Raw genomic sequence first — 21,077 nt, 5'->3', positions numbered from 1 at the left:
GGCTTTGAAAATATTGGCAATTAATGCAAGTTTTAACAGTAAGGTGTAGTTAATCAAGTTACGTTGGGCAATATATTATCACTACTTTTATTTTAGTAGAAATAAAGAACATAAACAGATATCAAACAATTTGATCCAAATTTTCAGATGCAAGAAAATACCTGTATACATGCACTGTTTATACGCAATAGTTATTTCCATTCCATTCCGGCACTGAATAGTCGCCATAAATAACGTTTAGAAATTATAATAATGATCAAGAAAAATACATATGGCAAACTGCGGCAAGTCATGCAATTTCCTTGTCGCATAAGTGTCGCGGCGAGTGATATTCCACTTAGCAAAACCTTACGAATGTACCGGCAGTCCAAATCTTTAATCAAAGTGTTAAGCCTGTCCTGAAATAATCGAACCCCGTTATCTACGCGGTGTAATGATACAACTCGATCGCGTGTTGTGAAATGGCAACGACGGAATATACATGGGCAACATGGTTTTTCAGATTAAAAAATAGTTAGTTAAAATTATACGCCGATCGCGAGCGTCATCCCTGTTCTCCTCGTGCTACAGTGGATTTCGGAGCAAGTTGCCCTGTTTCTGATTTCAGCGAGTAGCTTTCGTCATCTCAGACATTTCCTAGCTGAGTTATGCCATAATTAAATCAGAGACAGAAAAAGAGCTCTACGTGAAATTCCAAATTTTAAACCGCTTATCATATACATCAAGCAAAACTGATCTTTGGATCACTGAAAGACCGATCACGTACCTTTCTTATTTTTTAACTTGCATTGTTATATATGTTTTATTTTCATGCTTCATGTTAGCTAATGCTTCAAGTTATTATTATTGTTATAATTAGTTATTCAATTTTTTCGTGATCGGTAATTTTTTCTTTTCATGTTATTAAGTTGTGTTATGTTATTCCAAAATTTACAAGGCTATTATTGCTGGATGCTAAGGTTAATGGTATACAAAAGGTTAGCTGGATTAACTAGCTGCTAAATCCATGCATCAAAATGCGTCTGTTCATTTTGTTGTACTTGATTCTGGTTCGCAATGGGAAAATTGTAGATCTATCCAAATTAAAGCTTGTTGAACAATGAATGCACTTATAGACAAAATCATTTCAATTCAAATATAGAAGATGGCTGTAGATAAGCATCATGTCAACGCATTTTATAAATTCGTTGTTCCCGTAAATCTTGTTCCCTGTTGCCATAGACCTTTCGTAATTGTTTCCGTTGCATTTGTAATTTACAATTGACTAATTATTCATGTTGTACAGGCGTAAGTATTGGGATTTATTGTGTTTTTAATATCTTCTTATTGGGATTTATGAAGCTACGAGCATGTATGCCCAAAATGTGTGGACGTATTTTGCCTGTACAGATTTAGCACGTACGTGCTTACCGCGCGTCAAATTTATTTTCAATATACCCTATCATATTTCTTTTGCTTCAAAGGCTTTAGACAAAGAGTAAGTTTTTATGGTGCAAACGGACATATCAAAATTTGTCAACATATTTAGTAAGAGAACAAGTCGAGAAAAAATAAAGTAACATTTTGGATGCTATCTTTCTTTTATTCTTAGTTGTCTTCAATTATTAGATTGATTTATGGAAGTAAGGCCGAAATGGTGCAAACGACAATACGGACTTTATTTACGGACTTTACTTTGAACTTTATTTGCAGATATCTAGAAGAGAAAGAGGAAAACAGTAGTTTTCGTATGATAGCCGTTAAGATTTGTTCCTATTACATATGATTTAACACTCCATTATGGGATAGAATACTTCTCACATAATAAGAAAAACAATGATTCCTTTAAATATATTTAATATCAGATTACACCAATCAACGTATTTAAAAAAGGAAAAGGGAAACAAAGATAAATAACAAACTTCAATAAAATATTAACCAAAGACAAAGTGCGGCAATATTCGTCGCTAGGCAAACGAATTCATTAATCAGAGAGAAAAAAATTACTATTAATTGTACAAGATACCTGTTTTGAACACGAAATACAATGTATCTGCAGATTAGTACAGTTAGGCCAATTTACATCCGGTATATCAGTTACAATAATGATCCTTTGTATTTCTAATGAAAATAAGTAGACTAACGAGCAAATCCCCTAAATCATGCCCCTAATTAACAACTGTTAATATAACAGTTGTTAATTGTGAAGTGACTGGTAGTGCAAATTATTCCATTCTAATACATAATGAATATATGGAAAAATAGAGAGCCAGTTAATGTAAATAAAACATAGTTTTACAACTCCACAAATTTATCATTAACGATTGATCAATTTAAATATGAAATATATGAATGGATTATAATCACCGAATACAGAACCAGGCACGACTTAAATGTCCTTGAAAATTAGAGCAATTGTTGCAATATGTTCCTAGACAACCGTATATATACATCCCCTTTTGTCAAACCATATCAACATTGGTGTTCATGCAGAAAACAAAACATAAATAGTTATATTAATAACACACCCACTTTGGCAACTAATATACAACGATTGATAACATACTTAAATATCTAATATAAAACTGATCACAATAACAAATTATGCTTGTTGGAGAGGGTTCTTGTTGTTTGAGTGCAAGGTACTTGTATAACATCATACGTATCACGTGTATTTATACTATTTATCTGCGTGAGCACGCACGTTGCCACGCATGTGTGTTGAGAACGAATGTTGCACACAGGAAAAGCATCAGTTAAAAAGAGATCTAAATAATGATTGTTCAATAATAACGCCTCATTTAGCTTATTAGTCCCAGTGCATTAAATGTACTGAAATAGTGAAAACAGCCAACCCAATAGCCAGAAATACGCCTTTTACTGGAATCAAATGGCAACACTATGCACAGTTTACCTTAAACCTATGTACAAGGATTTCAAATATTTTTTATAGAAATGTTCAGTTTAATACTTTATGATACACTTGTAGATTGACAGCTATTTAAAATAATTGAAGTATAATAATGTTCTGTACATGGTTATAAAGTTAAAGTTACACTGCGAAATATTATACTGTACACCTCGGCCGATTCGAATAAATAATATATATCAGAATATATCTGTACACATATATGGTAACACGGGCTATTTGGCATGCTGTATATGGCATTCAATAGTATTCCTAAACCTGATTAACACGAATGTAAATTACAATGACAATGTCGGCGCTTTACCTTATGTCCATTAGTATAGAAATTGTCTCTGAAACAAAACAATCAAATTCATCCCTGCTCACACGACAAAACACATAAAATCCAAGTTATGTACACTGACATGCATTGAATTAAACAATCTTGTGTTGGTAAGCACCGTCAAGGAGCGGTTTCTAATTGGCCGCCATTGACGCCAAAGAGCGCTGCAGTGGTTCGCTTCCTAGGGCGATTTGACAACGTTTCCAGTGCACACTCAACTCTACTTGACTCTGAAACACTCTTTGGCAGCTCTGACATTTATATGGGGTTGAAAACAGGCGGCGAGGCGACCCCCCGGGCGCTGTCGACGAGTTGGTAGTAGCAACGGCAGTGCCTGTTTCTTTAACGTCCATAGGCGCTTCCTCTTGTTCCATTTTAGTGTTTATCAGTGCAACCTCTCCTGCTTTTGTAGCCTTGACCTTCTCCGCACTTTGACCATTTGGCATGGTCTCCTTGACGTCCGGATCACTCAGCTCTTCTTTGATTAGAACTCCAATTCTGGAGTAATCTGGTGTGACGTCATCCTGGCAACAGCTTTCGCCATTTCCGCATTTCTTATTTTCGGCAGAATGCGTACAGGTGATGCGGTCTGTGAACAGGGATTTCTTGTAACGATACTTCTTATGTGGATAATCGCCCTGTTTCGTGCGCCTTACCGGGAAGTCGTCGTCATCGCACACATCGATATAGTCAGTGTCACTATCATCGGAGGAGAAAGCCTCAGACGAGAGAGCCGAGCCTCCAGACATTGAGTGTGAAAGACGACCATTACTGCTTTGTCCTTCCTCCTCGTGTTCCATATCGTATGGCTCGTCATGCATGTCTGATGACGTCACAATGTCCATGTGATCATTAGATCCCACGTCAATGTCGGATTCAGTTGAAGATTGCTTCTGAATAATGGGTGAGCTTTGTTCGCTGGGTGTTTCAGAATGACGCTTCTTGTGGCGTTCGAGGTTACTTTTATGGCTGGTGGCGTACCCGCAAACGGAGCACACGAAATCTTTACGCCCGCTGTGGACGCTTACGTGACGCTTTAATAACGCTTTTCGGCAAAAACTCCGCCCGCAGATACGGCAGTTGTAGCCATCGCGATGGCACGTGACGACATGATGACGTAACATAGCTTTATTTGGAAATATGATGTCACAACACTCGAGAAGCTTTGTGCATGACTGGTGCATGGTTATGATGTGACGCTTCAAATTGTTTTTTCTGTCCGTTATGTAATGGCATTGATGACAACGGAACATCTTCTTGTCCAACAACGGAGACCGAATCTCCTCCCATGGTAACGGGGCGCTGAGTAGGTTCGGTTGCTGATCACGAAACATGAAGCGATCGTGCTGACTTCTGGCGGCGTGCAGGAAGTGATCCAGCGGATTGAAGAAGTAGTGGGTCGTCATGGCCGGGGGGAGCACGGGGAAAGGTGGCATAGCGGGCATGTCGACGCCAGCGTGCGCTGCCTGGAGCATACGGTGTTTGGCGGCCAGTAACATCTCGGGCGAGAAGTAAAATGTTTTCATAGCCATTGTCATTGGTATGTGGTCTGGAATTAAAAAGAAAAGAATTATACAATAAACAAAAGAAAAAATGCAAAATAAATAAATAAATAAATAAACACGCCAGTATAACCTGAAATATAGAATACAAATTATTATTAGTAATGTAGGCCACTGGAGATCGGCTGTAATATTAGAAAAACAATAGTGGTTTGAAGACGAATAACATTTGGGATGGTGGGTGAAGAATTCAAATAAATGACGGCTAGAATAATACAAAAAAAAAAAAAAAAAACATATATTCTGTCGCATTGAATGGGCACTCTCATGCATTTGTTAGGGCAGTTCGTATGGAATAATAATAAAATTAAACAACAACAACAACAACAATAACAATAATAATAATAATAATAATAATAATAATTAAAACGCACACAGATGTAAATGAATTCACCTACTCAATGACCGAAAAAAGGAGTATCATGATACGATAGCATCTACACGCACATAAAATTCTTGTTCTTCACTATGGAATCGCACCAAAATCTGCTTAGCGCCCAACCACAATAATAAACAGTTTTTTTTCTTTATAACCACCAATCCGTTTATCACATATGCCACAAGAATGGGTATAACTATTTCTAAAATCCCGTTTGATTCCAATGTGTGGAAGTTTCAGGGTAAAGGGTGTGGAAATATTAACAATAGCATTAATAAGAGGGGTGTTGGTGCACAGTGTATCTTTGAAGTCAGATCTTATTTCGCCATGCCAACTGAAAAGAGGTACACCAGTACACATGCACTATGCACTAGTTCTTTTCTGACATGAGCGCTAACAATGCTGTCAATATTTTAAATAAGCTTCCAGTAAAAAAAGTTCACCATCTGTGTTCTATTCACATACAGCAGTACCTTCAAACGAACAGTTTGGCAACACATACTGGATGGAAACAGCCCTGATTTTAATTGTTTTTTTTTTAAAGAAACTTTATTGTATTAAAGGAGCATATTTTACACGAATGCATAAGTCATGGCTTCATACATGTGTGTATAAGAAACACTTCGCGTTTTTGAGAGGCAATGCCTGAAAAATGCCCTGTTAATGATTTTGCTATTTTTAAAATCTGAATTTGTATTTTTTTTATAAAAGATTTCATCGACGTGCAGAATATGCTGTGGTGCACGCTTCATTTTGGCGCAGGGGTAGGGTCAAGTTTAATGTTTCCTTTAATATGTTAAATATACCCATTTCTTAAATTATACTTACACTGTCTTCTCAAAAAGCGCGTAAAGCATATTAGTTTTTAATTTTTCTGTGCTATTCAAATGCTTCTCAAAGAAAAATTAAATTAAATTAAGATACGGATCAACCAGAAATAATATATTGAACGTTCAGAGTGTTTATCCTGAATGGTAAAATTTGTCATAAATGAAATACTTTAAAACCTCAGGCCCATTTTAAAAAGAACATCAATCTACTGCACATACATACAAGTGGGAACAAAGAATAAAGTTAAAAAGTCTATATATTAGATTATTTATCAAAGATGCATAATGAGCAGCAAAGAAAATGAATAGACCATCATGTGATTTTAAAGGTAATCAGTTTAAAATATTTGAACAGAGATCTTGCCTCTGTAATATAAATGTCCCAATCGTGGCTATATTCCTTGTGCTGATACATTTGCAAATTGTCTTATTGAGTTGAGTATTATATTTAATGAATATTTTATGGCTTTTGATATCGAAGGTATTTGATGGGGGATGGAGGTTTTTCAAAGACGACTGTGGGATTGAACAGTCTGCCTGTCGAAACGGTACAAATAAACATACGGGTTTGCTGACTGAAAACCCCGATTATCAATAAAAGAAGAAGATGAAAGGAGGATATAAAAATAATTATTTTCAAAAGACCGTCCGCCTTATGTGAACTTCTTTTAATGTGAGCATAATCTTTCTTTTTGTCAGTAGTCGTTCGTGCCTTTATCTACTTTGCCTCGTTTTTTTTTTTTGTTAGGGCAATTCGAATTATTTGTTTTTATCGGCTACTTAGATAATCACGGGGATGTTTAAGTAAAAAAAAAAAAAAAGGAACTGAATATTTATCATTGTTTTAAATCTGTGAAATTGAAAAGAACAATATACTCACCGAATACGCGATATCTTTACTTAGCTAAAACGTCGTTGTCGATCAACTGTCAACGGGGAGAAGTAGATAAGCTAACCTGTTGCTCTGCAAACCTCTTCAATTCGTTTTCGGAGTAGTCACCTATCAGAAATCGGCTGCTTAACAAGAGGGAATCCAACTAGACTTTTACTGCCTGTTTTCTGAGATAATTAACTCTACACCGAGGTTTTATATGCTAATGACATCCTTTCAAGAACGTTGTTCAATTATCGCCTTTCACCTCAGAAGAGGGAAATATCGCAGCACATGTCACTCGTACACGTGCGCTACCTGGAACAACATTGTTGCGTAGTTTATGCATCCGAAGTTCACTTTATGTAAATTTCTTTTTTTCTTATTCAGAAGTTTGAATTCTGTCCAAACACAGATTTCATTTTAACGTTTTTCGTTTTAAAAAAATTGTCACTTATGTCATACGTGCAACGACTCTGTCGACGAGAGGGTGGCAATTATGGTTGTAAACTTAGTTCACCCGAAACCTCCTCGACTGTTTAAGACCCTCAAAAGAAATTTTGTCCCTGGAATAAACGGACTTGGTGAGCTGCACTGGAGGTTTCTAACCTGTGCGATCGTAAAATCCCATCTGTAGCACACGCTGATGTGAATCCTCTCTTTATATCTGTCAAGACCTTCACTCGATTTTCATCAATTTCATTCGTCTTTAGGTCGTCCTGTTTACTACATAACTTGAATTAAAACTTTGCACTGTCAGTAGTGGTAATCAAGCCCTAAAATGAAGACGTCCTCGTAGTATTGTCTATCTTGTCCTCTCTCAAAACGATCAAGTGTGCTTTGTGAATCACGATGAGGTCTAGTTTATACGTGCCTTTCCACGCGTGATGTACTCACCAAGTCACATTTAGATTAGGGTAAACTCACCTCGCCTCTCTCGCCTAAATCTACCTGTTAGCGCTACCCTCGTCATGAGCCGTCATCACTCCTCACGCCTCTTTACAAGATACCGATCAAAGAAAGGCGCAGACACAAAGATGCGCGCCACTAAGACCCTAAGTGACTCCGTTCCGGTCTGTTGTCTCCCAGTCTTTTCTTTATACCCTCCTCGCCTCATTTCCGTAGTGATTTATCAGTTTTCCGGACACTTAGTCTTTATTTTACAGAGGGCTGTATCTGATCGCATCACCTTCCAAAGCTCCGTGCCAACTACTGTATTTACTGCTGGCGTGATTTATTTAGTCTTTTAGTTACTTTTTCCCTGATACGCTATTGCAAAGGAAGGGTGGCCACGAGATAAGAGAGAGAAAAAACCAAAACAGTGGAAACAAGACAAAGGCTGAGCGTAAATTAGGTCCTACTGTGGGTTTTAAACCTCACTTTTCATAAAGACTAGTAATTTTGTTCTTAAAATAAACTTACAGTAAGATACATTTTTATAGCTGCTTTTAGTATGTGTAAAACAAGCGCGTGTTTATGAGCATTTGTTTATGAATGAGCGTGTGCATGTCCACGGGATTGCATTTGCTCTCACACACTCACTTGTGCTTAGGATGGGTGAATAAATAAATAAATAAATAAATAAATAAATAAATAACTTTACTGATTCAAAAATAAATGAAAGATAGTCAGAGAGATAGAGTAAAGGAAAGAATATATGCAATAAAGAATTAATGATAAGAAATTATTTAATCAAGAACGATATTGCCCTTCCCCCGCGCTCAACAAGAGTTCAAAGAGTTCAAAATAGCACAATGATCAAAATGAAGATATAAATAGGGTGACAACTATGAACCGATTTCCGACCGCCTGTGACAGTGGCGCACTTCCCAGCCAAATGAAGTTGTCATTTGTCCGCTGCAGGCCCGTAGCCAGGGGGGGGGGGGTTCGGGGGGTTCGAAAGAACCACCTTTTTTGCTGGGAAAAGGTCCACTCTGGGTAAAATTTGACCTATGTACTTGAGGATTTTATGGTAAAAGGTCCACTTTTTCAGAAAACGAACCCCCCCCCCCCCTCTGAAATTGCTGGCTACGGGCCTGCGCTGCGTATGCCCACATATGCATTATCACAAAACATAAGACATATTCGGCAGAATTCATAAATACCATTAAAACCATGGTAGTATAACAGTAATACTCCCATGTTTAAACATATCTATGTTTTATTTTCATTTTTAAGAGTTAATGGCAATATGTTGAGCTCATAATTCAACACATAATTAACAGCACGTTTAAACCTAATTGCGTAAGGGATTGTCACAAACACGTGGCAAAGTGAACGACTTAATTACAACAGTTGACATTACGTGAACTTTGGCTAATGGGGACAACTTTGGAACCCTGCATAGTATCCGCTTTTCTCTGAAGTCAACGAGCAAAATTTTAATTGCATTGGGTGGAATGTACATGAAAGGGTCCCATTGGGGAATTTCGTTGTCCGTGAAAGTCACTTTTTATTTCCCCGAGATGCGTGAAACGTTCATTTTATTTAGCGTGATTAGTGAAGCACTCCATTCCCGTGACTCTTGAATGCGGCCTTTCATTCTACGCCCTTCGTGAAACCAAGTCATTAAACCTTGTGATTCGTGATTTTCAGGATTTTTGACGAGCATTATCAGTGAGATATGAACAAAGTTGTATCAACTATAATTTGTGAATTAATGATATTATTTCCCGTGAATTGTTATTATTATCTCCCCTACCCCCACTGGGTCCCTCATCCAACTTCTATAGAATAGCAATAACCTACATCACTTGATGTCTTCAAGTTGAAATACATATTTTTTTTCTTTATATCAGTAAGATTTTACAACAAGTGATACTTATTTAAATTAAATTTGGAATCAAAAGAAAATAAGGAGTGCCAACAATATGCTTATTAATTTGTATATGGCGGTACACTATTTAAGATGAAATCATAAGTGGCGACAAGTTTTAGACTCATTACTTTCACATGTAGGCAAAATGACACTTGTAACACGATTTTTTCATGTTTAGTGACATTTAAGAGAGACAAAATGAAAAAAATCTATCTTCATATTATTCATTTACAATTTTTCAGCATGTATCAAGCCCCTGCACGTCTAACGTCTCAAAATCATTGACGTTACCTTTCTTGAAGGTAATTAAAACCTTCCGCCATTAAAGATTGGACATGGAATCAGTGGTTTCGGTTTATAAATGAGTATATTAGACTTTGTAATCCGTATATCTAATTCATGTTTAATTCCACCTACACGACCAATTTGCCCTTTCAGTGATCTTTTGACCGATCCCCATGAAAATTCAAACAATACCAGTATACAAATACGCTTACTTAACAGAACACTCACTATGGCATTACAATCATGGTAGAGGCTTTAGGTGCTGTTTGTTTGATAGTAGTAACGAAAATAATAAAAACGCAAAAAAAAAAAAAAAAAAAAAAAAAAAATTATAGCTCGAGGTAGAACGCCTTGTGTGTGTGACATTCCTCATTTTAATAGACCGTTTATACCGTATACTTGTATATCCCGGAGGTTTACAGTAATCTAATATTCGACATTTTCATGGTACATGTAGTACTTTCCAAATACCCTTTCGTAATACGCACATGGCTGAATAGTTGAATTCATAAATGAATACACAGAGATGCAGATGATGTTATTTAGTTTAATAAAACTAAAAAAGATCAGAAAAAATGATTAAGACACGCCCATAGTTATTTCTGGGTGGCATACAATGATGAAATGCTGAATACATGTACTGACCAACATTGATGGCAGTACTTTATAAAATTCTTTCTGTCACACATAAAAAGTATACAGAAAAACGAGTGAATGAAGACAAAGATGGGCACATAAACGAATAATTAATCGGATAGTTCATAAAATGATCAAATAGTAGATCAAAATAAAACAACACTTTCAAATTTCCAGTTATTAACCCGGTCGTTTCCATACCCAGCACACTGGAAACAATCACCGAAACTTAAATGTCAAACGTTTAAATTAGTCGGTTACTGCAATATTTTCTTCAGGGTCATGTTTTAAAAACCTGTACACTGATAAAATCCGTATATAAAGTTTAAATTCTTAAACAAGTTGGAAATCACCACCAACGTGGCCTGCTTTGTGTTTACGACCAGTCCGTTATGATAAGGGCTAACTAAATGCGTGAATATACGCTACTCAGAATCATAAATTTTAAGACCACCACACCACACATGCCAGTAGATATAGTTTCACGTCTGTTGATTCCTTTTTGCATCGAAAACTAAACAAACCTGATCGACAAACATGCGTGTATCTCTATTAAAGAACGTTTTTATTTGTCTATTGTCGATCCAGACGAGCGCCGTTGTGTCTGAAACTCTTCCCAACTGTCCCCCATATTCTGTTCAACTATAAGTCATGGTCTTGTTAAGTGTTATCGGTTACATTCACAGCGGCGCGAAGTCGAGAGTGAGAACTTAAGATATACGATTTAATTGCGCGAAACGGCTTTCTATTTAGTAGCCGAGACTATTAGTCTGCTCGTTCCCTCACGGAGGACTGTAAATGAAAGAGAAAAAACTGCTACTGAAGCATGTGGACACAGAAAGCGAATTATGAATATACTATAAAGGTATTATCAGCGTTGCTCGAGAAAGAAAAGGATTTGCGACTCTGTTTTTGCAATTAGAGAAACCTTCGCCACGTGCTACTCTGGTTGGATATTGAAATAGACATATTGAAATGAAAAGGAAAAAAAACGTAGAAAGATAATAGAAAAAAATTGATATAATATACCACTTCCACCATTACCAGTATAAACGCAGAACACTGAAATCAAATATAGTGGAATCATAATTATCTAAATCTCAGTCTTGTAAATTTTGAGTTTGCATGGTGTCCGTTTTTTACTTGTAACTTGGCATAAAAGGCAAAGATCGATAGTTTACCATGGCGTCCTCAGCTCTGAGGATTTACGTGAAAACTAAGTATATTTGACAGTCGATTCCTTTTGTTTCCAGACTCCAGTCTATTATTGAAAATTCATAACCGTTAGATCTAGGTAATATAATATTGTTTATAAAATCATCAATAATTGTCTTAAAAAGTCGCACTATACATGCGTTTCAATGTTTCTCACATAAACAAATTAAGAACCATAAAGAAAATATGATTTAAAATTAATTTAAAAAGTTGATATTATCACAAGTGATCCGAAAACCTAACGCCAGAAAAACAGTTATTTTAAGTTATGTGAGGATTTTTTGTGCATTTTTACCTAGAATGCCCTGTTATCAGAGAAATAAGCCTAAGTGATTACGACATATTTGATACTACTGATTGGCTAGGTAAATATGAATTGACGTGAAGTACAACAGTGCGGCGACGCTTGTACTTTTCACCATTTTTTTATCGTGAAAAGTAATGGAATTTAATAACAGCGCTTAAATCTTCCTATGGTTTAGTGCTATTATAAATACGCACTTTTTAAAGTCAGCTGGGCCTCATCCCGGTTGGAAAGAAAACTAGAGGCAGAAAAAGGCTTCTGTTCCAAAACCAACTAAAGAAAAACACAGGAATGACCACACAAAGAAAAATGTGGGATGCAAAAAGGAATCGGACGCTGAAACTGGCCTTAAAGGTCGCCGAGGGTCATAACGACCATGGTTCGAGAGAGAGAGAGAGAGAGAGAGAGAGAGAGAGAGAGAGAGAGAGAGAGAGAGAGAGAGAGACTTATTGATACTTTTTACGCCATACTTGGCTGGTAAAATTATCCAAAGGTAAAGAATAATAATAATACATTCTAGATCGTAAGTTACTTATTACTACATATTCAATTTTACAGGAATAGACCTTAGTAGTGAGAGCAATACATTATAAATGATGTAGCCAGTATACTGCGTGGAAGATGCAGCAAAGTTTTTTCTCAAAAGAGAGGCTAATGTACCAGTATCTAGCAACAGACACACACACACACACACACACACACACACACACACATATGATGTCTCCCTTGCAATGCGCATTCAGTTAGAATCAGTTCGTCCCGTCCGATTAAAATGACTTGTCTTTTTGGCGTCAGGTTACTCAAATTAAAAAGACCCATTATCGGGGCGTATTGGCCTCGTTCATCAAACTGGGCATATGATGATGTTAGGTTGTCTGAATAACGGACCAGATTATTTGAGAAATGAACCAGTCTTTAATTACGACCCTAAGAGAATGCCTTTCTTTGTTTCATGGCTTAATGCTGCATAAGAAATTGCATAAGAAATTGCATTAAGCGCGTTTTATGGCGACAAAAATAACTATATAAGATAAAGTGCATTAAGTTAATGTGAAACAAATTGCATAAATTTGATTTTGATCGACTTTTTAAAGACTCAAGACATTTTCCACCAAATACGTATAAGCTTAATCGCTATAGTTTTGGCTACATCATAATATAATTTGAACGAAGCGGCAAACGTTACATTGAGAGATATATAATGGGCATAGCCCCTCCCCCCCCCCCTCCCCATATGATTATTGCAGCCGCTTTGTTCCAAAAATTATGAAAATAATTACACTGTCCCCATATTAAAGTCGTGAATCGAGAACGAAAAATGATCCGTTTGTCAAAGTAGACCAACATTTCATTGTAAGTGCAGTTCAGTATTATCCATGAATTAACGGTGAAGCCAAAGTGAAAATTAAAAGGTCCTGTTTTTGTAACGCTGGGCCCACCTTTGACGCCTTTGCAAGTACCTTACTCTCCTGACGCGTGTACTTATCTAAGTACCAAGCACCTTTTTCATATATGAACAGCACGCTTGCACTCAAGAACAGGGAATAGCCGTAGGATGATTTTTCTGGTAAAATCTCCCAACGAGTCATAGATACTCCATCATCTTTTTTACACGAGTTTCTGTCCTTTGCTAATGTGCCTCTTCATAAAATCCGTTTTAGGGAATGATATTATTATTTAAAGAATTGCGGTACATATACCGTGTGTAATGATAGAAATTTTCTAGACAAGGAATTTCATACATGTAATCATTGCAAAGACACGAGGAACATTCTTTTATATGGCAACAGTTTTTATCAGTTTTCATTATCTGTATACTTACATTTACAAACAGGGTTCTGTTTCACATAAAAGTCCTTAAGCCTGAAAAATGTATTGAAATTTTAGACCAAATTTTTAGTTCATTTTGACTCTTGATAGAATAGTTGTTAAAAGAAATACTGTCTTTTTATAACAATAATGGCGTGGATAATGTTTCAGACCCAATACTTTATTTAATGAGATTACTATGGGTTTCAGGGGCGGATCCAGAGATATTTATTGACAGTCTTCCAAATTATCTTTGTTGATCCATCCTCATTTTTGACCGTCTTCCGACAGAAAAAGTTAGATACCCGTCTATATAAAATCTTGAAAAGACTTGAAATTCTGACCGTCTTCCGGAAGACCAGAAGACGCCCTAAATCCGCCCCTGGGTTTGTCTTGAACTGTTGTCCACATTTTTTTTGGGGTTTAAAAGTGTAGGCTTAAAAAATCTCGGGCTAACTTTTGTGAGGCTGGTCTCTGGAGATGGCAATTAGCTGTCGGTTACAGCGAGATGCAATTTTCCCCTGAGGATTAGACCAGAAATGGTGCTAGATGATGCTTTTCGCAAAAGAATTTCAATTGATTACTGTCTGATGGTATACAGGTTGTGAAGAAGACCTAATCGTTATCAGTGTAAGAATACAATTTGCTTAGTAATGGAACTGGAATATAACATGTATACAAAAGGTATTGTCTGTTATGCACCACTGAAGAAATAATATTAATAGCAGAAAAAAATGAATCGAATACAAGAATATGCTATTAGGACCTTAAAATTAAAAAGCTGACAAATGTATTAATAAACAGATAAAAAAGATTAAAAATCAACGAACGAATAAATGTAAAGATGGATAAATACATAAATACACTTATAAATACAAAAATATCCAGTTTTTTTTGGAAAGGAATATACCATGAACATGGTAAATATAGAAAACCCATTTCTAATCAATTGTTTCCGGTCTCAATATAGCAGTATAGCAAACGAATAAAAAATAAGATATCCCTTGACACACTCAGAACTAAAATTTGAGTGTTTTAGTGAGGAACGTTTAGTAACCCATTGTAACGTGCCAAGGTTAACTTCTCGCTCTTTTATCAATACAGGATCGTAAACGTTAACTTTGACGCCGTTTTTATCATTTCATTAACAGGAAAATAGAATATGATACAACACTACACTACACTACAATAAAAGGATTTTGAATGTAATGAGAGAACAGTTGCTTTCAGTCCTGCTTCTTGCTACAAGAAATTATATCAATTCAACTGAAAATTGGTCTAGCAAAGACTCATCTTTGTGACTTACTGTTATTTAAACCAATGTAGTGATACACTCAGAATCCTCGCAAATTATAAATATAAATGGAAAACCATTTTTCTCTTGAATGTTACAGTGAAGAGAGGCAAAGTTTTCCTCTTGGATACAGCAGCCAGGTTTGAGTAGTGGTAGTTTTCGATGTGTGTGCGTGCGTGCACGAGCGAGCGAGCGCGTTTGTGCGTGGGAGGCGAGTTATCTATTATACTTAAGAAAAGAAACAGTTTTAACACAAAAGTCATTGACATCTGCACGCCCGCACCCTGTTATTGTAACACATTTGTTTGTTTTTGCTTGAGAAATCGGTGTTTTTCATATATTCCACAATATTTCGACCTGTTGATAATAATTGTCACGTTTAAATTCGCGTGACTAAGTAGCTATTACATCCATTTTGGAAAAAAATATTAATGCAAAAGCCCAAGAAAACATTCCAATGTTGGCGTTTTGTTATTGTATATGCCATTTTTTTGTTTTCGATGTAATGTTTATTACTGAAACGCTTATCGACTATAAAAGATGATGAGTAATCGTCTTACTTTTTAACACCTTTACTAAGATGTGTGTGTGTGTGTGTGTGTGTGTGTGAGAGTGAGAGAGAGAGAGAGAGAGAGAGAGAAAGAGTTGGGAGGTTAGGGGGAAGGGGGGAGGCAGAAGTAGCTGTAGAACAAAATACAGTTTCGGTGACATGACCGCTTCACATCGTCTTCAGCAGACCCGAAAATAACAATACAATACAATGCAATACAATAAAAAGATTTTTGATGGAATGAGAACAGTTGCTTTCAATCCTGTCTCTTGCAATTGCTTCAACAAATGATAAACTAAATATAAACGAAACACCAATCTTTTATAATTGTCACTGTGACGAAAGGCAAAAATTTGTCCATTGACTGCAGGGGACAAATTTAACTAGTGGCAGTTTTCGAGATGTGTGTGGGAGGCAATTTAGCTATTGAGCTAATTAAAGAAACAGTTTTAACACACAAGTCACTGACATCTGAACGCCTGCGCCCTGCTATTGTAACACATTCGTCTGTTTTTGCTTGAGAAATTGTTTTTCATTTATTCGACAATTTATTGACCTGTTTTTAAAATTGTCACGTTTAGGTTCGCGTGAGTAGGTGACTATTACGTCTATTTGAGAAAAATTAATGAAAAAGTCCAAGAAAACCCTTCAGCGTTGGCGTGTTTGTATTATATATGCCACTATGTTTGTTTTCATCGAGGTAATTTTAATTACTGAAACGCTAATCAACTATAAAGGAGAATGAGTATTTGTCTTACCTTTTAACACGTTTACTAAGATGTGGGAGTAAGAGAGAGAGAGAGAGAGAGAGAGAGAGAGAGAGAGAGAGAGAGAGTGTGTTAGGATGAGGGGGCGGAGGGAATAGTAAAAGTAGTTGTCGATCAAAATGCAGTTTCGGTGACGGGACTTATTCACATCGTCTCCACCAGACCCGCAAACCTGGACAATAAATCCGCATGAGCAGCCGGCCAGCCAGTCGAGTGACCAACAGGCTGTTAAATTACCCTTGGTTTAACGGTCGTTTACAGACACCGGACACCATTGTTGAACTGTCATCAATGTCCACTCCGACACGTCCTTACACTTAAAGACTGCAATGGCCGTGTTTGACTGGCGGCGCGCTGACCAGTGGGTAAAGTGGACTGGAAAATGGAGACTACAGAGTCGCTTTGGAATTACGGCAGGGTCTTAGCACATGGACATGTCTTTTAGTGTGTTTGTGGCACCTAGGTGTCAAGTCTAGTTGACAAGCAGATTGAACTTCCTACTCTCTTTCTTTCTTATAAGGAGTAGGGGACAAATCCACAGTCTTTCTTTTATTCGACGTCAACTCTTTTTCTCCCTTTATCTTTTGTTATTTTCTCCTTTTCCTTTTATCTTTTATTCATAAAATTTATCAAATGCTAGAATATGCTATGAGGGCCACAAGTCAGAGGTAAATCCACAGACTTTCTTTTATTCGGCATCAACTCTTTTTTTTTCTCTTTCTCTCTTATTAGCAGAAGGTGCAAATCCGAGAATAGGAGAAAAATCCATAGCCTTTCTTATTTCGACATCAACTCTTTCTTTTGGCCTTTGCTTTTTATATCACTTAATACATTAAAAAAACGGAGCCCTTAATATTCTGTAACTTAAGGTTTGAAATATATGCAAGTTAATACAGATACGTATTTACTTGCTACCTGGCAACAACAAATTCTATGGCATAATATTAGGAGTTCCGTTTCTCAAAACATAAACATTATATTATAAAATGGCAAGTCTAGATAATAGATATAAATTGCGCTTGACGTAGGGATTAATTCAAGATCTTTGGTGTGTTTGAATGTGTTAAATTACGTCGCAATTGCTAAATATTGTGAACGGGAAGTTCTCATTGCGAAACGACTAGTTTCCTGTGTCACCTCTAACATGCACACGGGCACATGTATAAAGTACATTCTAGTGAAAATGAAATTTTTGCAGTGAAATAAAACACAAGTTGCGAGACATTTATTGTATAAACTAAAGTCTCTTTGTGTAAAAACACAATAAAATATTTATTTTTTACCAATTTTTGATGACAGATTTCCAACATACTGCAATTGCGTTTCAAAATTCAAAAAGAATACAATAAAAAAATAATAATTTCACTATGCTAGAAATATAAAACTAAAGAAAGCAGATGTATCATTTCCTGATTTTGTGGTTTTGTGATTTAGTGGAAACTGAAATCTAAATTGTTTGTTTTGACCCCATGGTTAGCCGAAAAAAAATGTATTATCCAAAAATCAATTTGTAAAGTGATTGTGAATACCATGAGTTAGTGAGAAATGCGATTTATCAATTTACCTAAAGCAGTGCATTCTTTAGATTGCGTACTGCTTATATAACACATCACATTTCTTTTGAAGGATATTCGAATAGCATGTCTATTCAATTCGTGCGTGAGAGCTTGCACCCACCAAATGCCTGTCTGATTGGTTGAAAATGAGAGAGAGAGAGAGAGAGATGGAGAGAGAGAGGATTACATAAAAAAGAGAAGGGGGTGGCAATGCCGATGCGAAAGAAAAAAAAAAACAGGAAGAAGATGAATAAGAAGAAGAGAAAGGTGGCAAAACTATCGACACGAAACTGGCCCCAACCCTCAAGACGAGCAACCCACAGGGCTTTGAAATACGACGGTTGAGAAAATTACAAGATTTCATATATTTTGATGGATTGGAAAGCACAGGCTTCATTTGCCAAACACGTGTCTCATCAACGACGCAGTACTCGTGTGCAAGCAAATTAACACGATTTCGTCTTTGTGTGTGTGTGGTTAATTGTTGGCTATTCACGCAATTCCATTAATAGAGACATTGTAGGTACTAACCTCAATTTCGTCCAATGATCACTGATTGCGAGTTTGGTGAAAACCTACCTAAATAATCCCTGCATTAGTAACAATACTAAATTATGTGATTAACTGTAGACCACACAAGGAGCAATTAGTCAATCTTGAAGACGGTTTCTTATGAAAAATACGCTGGTTGAAAAAGGCAAAAGTAAAGGTAAAAGTGTTAATAGAACAACTTCTGCGATTGCAAAATAGTTAATGGAATTTGTTACACAACTATACACAACAAAACCTACATTAATATAAATTGCGTTTTTTTTCTCTTTTTTTAATCCTTTGTTCTCTTTTTTATTATTGCATAGAGAAATTCATACGAGATCTCGCAAGGTACCTTACGTTAGAAAAGATGGCAATGGTTCGACCAAATAAAATCCAAATATTTGATTTAATATCATTAATAAAAGCAAGAATAAAGAAGAGCGTTTGCGTGCTTCGTATCACCGAAACATACACGTGCTAGGCAGATATTGGGTTCTAAGAGTTACATTATTGCATAAAAAGGGGATAAAACCCCTTTAATATAATATTTTACCTACACGAATCTTTACCTTTAATACATTCTGTATTGGGACACATGCACTTTGATATATTTGCTCTTCAACGTTCTGAGTTGCACACTATACCATGTGTATTGCCATCAAAGTTCACAGTCGTTCTAATACACCCGTAAATCATTATTGCATGCCTTATCATTTTCAAAGATTTGAACCTTATTTTCACATGGAAAGTAAAACAGGTGTAACAGGACTTGAAATTCTCGTTTGGAAAGAAATGCTGAACTCATTATTAACGGTGTATTTTTATACAGAAGAACCTAGATATTCGTTTATTGTCGTTGAGACTCTTGTCGGATAAGAAAGCGCGGGTAAAATAAGAAAGAAATATGAAAAAAATAAAACGCGCGTAAAAAGACAAAAATGGGGTGATCGAGCCCCCAAGACAACGCGATGTGTAAATTACATGAAAAACTCCGGTCGGATACCAAATGGACATGGGTTGCGTAACCTTTTTTCGCATTTAGGTTGAACATCCTCATAATTCGGATAAGGGTATCGGGCGCTTCCAATGTGTCGATTAAATTCATATAAGTGAGATTTTAAGATTAAAACTTACACCTTTCCATGAAAACCATGCAAGCAAGACCGTCCCTGCTTTTAGTAGGAAAGCGTTTTTCAAATATGAACATAAGATCATGCATCCTTTTTTTATAAAAACGCCAGTTAATGACATTAAATTAATAAACATATCAAATATGAAATAACAACAACAACAACAATAAAATAAAATTGCAATTTGTATATATACATAAATAAGTATTAACACATATATAAATATATTAAAAAAAACTTACAGTCTTAAGAACGATGGTGTTTTTAGTTGTTCTCTTTGTCGTCTCTTTGATCACCAATGCGACACATGCGGCGCTCAAGTTTACCCGACCGTTGCTTGACTTTCACTGCGGCCTTCCTGCGGCTAGCCAGTCGGTATTTATAGTGAGTAGCTGGTCACGACTAGCGAGAAAAGCCCTCAACTCACTCCGCTTCAAGTAATCACGCCCCAGAGAAGATGTGGTCCCGCGTGAGCTAGAGGTTGGAGCCGCAAGGATGAGACACTCGGTGTGTCAAAAGTCTGTGTATTATTTTTCGGCTCGAGTTGCAGTTATCAGACTGAAAAAAAAGAGAAAAAGTATGGGAGAGTAATTAATGCGTGACGTGGATAGCTTTACTGGCGTTAAATTAACAGTCCTGCACTTGTTTCGAACCTGGACCTACAAAATGGTAGTTGTGCCAAGTGCATGAGTATGTGAACACCCCTGTAGGCGTCAAAGACAACACAAGTGATACATCTAAGGAATTCCTAATGCGTTAAGTTATGGGGAGTAGCTGGACTATTCCATATTGTTCACTTGCAGCTTTGTCAGGGGAGACAATCGGACGTAATCCGACAATTTTCAAGTAAATCTTCAGGGATGAGTGCGACACGGGGGAACACGGCTAAGAGCATCGTGTTGAATGCATAGTGTGCAGAGCCCCCTCACGAGGCGTGGACCACCTGGTACAGAAAGCAGACGATCGCGTTGCTCATTTCATGCTGATTTCATTATGGCGTAATCTGTCAATTTCAAAAGCTTGACGACGGCATGAGTCCCTGTCAGACACGATTCGATGAATTCTCAAATATTTTGACATTTGTTCTATGTGACAAACGAGGGTGAACATTTCATTCGTTGTCATTTCGATAAGTGAGTTTAATTCTTTTAAAAGCCATCAAATCAATATCATCATCTTTCACGATAACAGTCAGCTTCCACAACTGTGAATCGCTACATCCTTTGTCAAAAAATTGCTTATTGCCTCTGTCTTCTTTTCACTTTGATATGATCGTGTTTACTTTTTTTCTGAAACGTTACAACATC

General features: G+C 36.6%; 1 protein-coding gene across 4 annotated transcripts; it reads right to left on the bottom strand.

The window, feature by feature from the left end:
- Positions 1-1,819: 1,819 nt before the first annotated feature.
- Positions 1,820-20,347, bottom strand: LOC106153080 (uncharacterized). 4 transcript variants are annotated; one of them, XM_013526866.3, is made up of 2 exons: positions 20,013-20,347; positions 1,820-4,779 (listed from the first exon to the last, which is right to left on the bottom strand). In XM_013526866.3, exon 2 carries the CDS (start codon positions 4,766-4,768, stop codon positions 3,365-3,367), a length of 1,404 nt encoding a protein of 467 aa, XP_013382320.2. In that variant the 5' UTR covers positions 4,769-4,779; positions 20,013-20,347; the 3' UTR covers positions 1,820-3,364. The 4 variants fall into 4 exon arrangements, with proteins under 4 accessions (XP_013382320.2, XP_086852693.1, XP_086852695.1 ...); XM_086996567.1 differs by lacking the exon at positions 20,013-20,347 and adding an exon at positions 7,800-8,040; XM_086996569.1 differs by lacking the exon at positions 20,013-20,347 and adding an exon at positions 7,482-7,793.
- Positions 20,348-21,077: the final 730 nt, after the last annotated feature.

Source organism: Lingula anatina, chromosome 10, assembly GCF_051362555.1.
Source record: "Lingula anatina isolate TDL-2025a chromosome 10, LinAna3.0, whole genome shotgun sequence".
In the NCBI taxonomy this organism is placed as follows: domain Eukaryota; kingdom Metazoa; phylum Brachiopoda; class Lingulata; order Lingulida; family Lingulidae; genus Lingula; species Lingula anatina.
This window is presented reverse-complemented; position numbering and strand designations above follow the sequence as displayed.

What these genes read in the sequence shown, in the direction of transcription:
- LOC106153080 (XM_086996567.1), bottom strand. Translation starts at nt 7,845, where the DNA reads ATGACGAGGGTAGCGCTAACAGGTAGATTTAGGCGAGAGAGGCGAG. An exon ending in ATTTAGGCGAGAGAGGCGAG is followed by an intron (nt 4,780 to 7,799) that starts GTGAGTTTACCC and finishes TTTTAATTCCAG; the next exon opens with ACCACATACCAATGACAATG.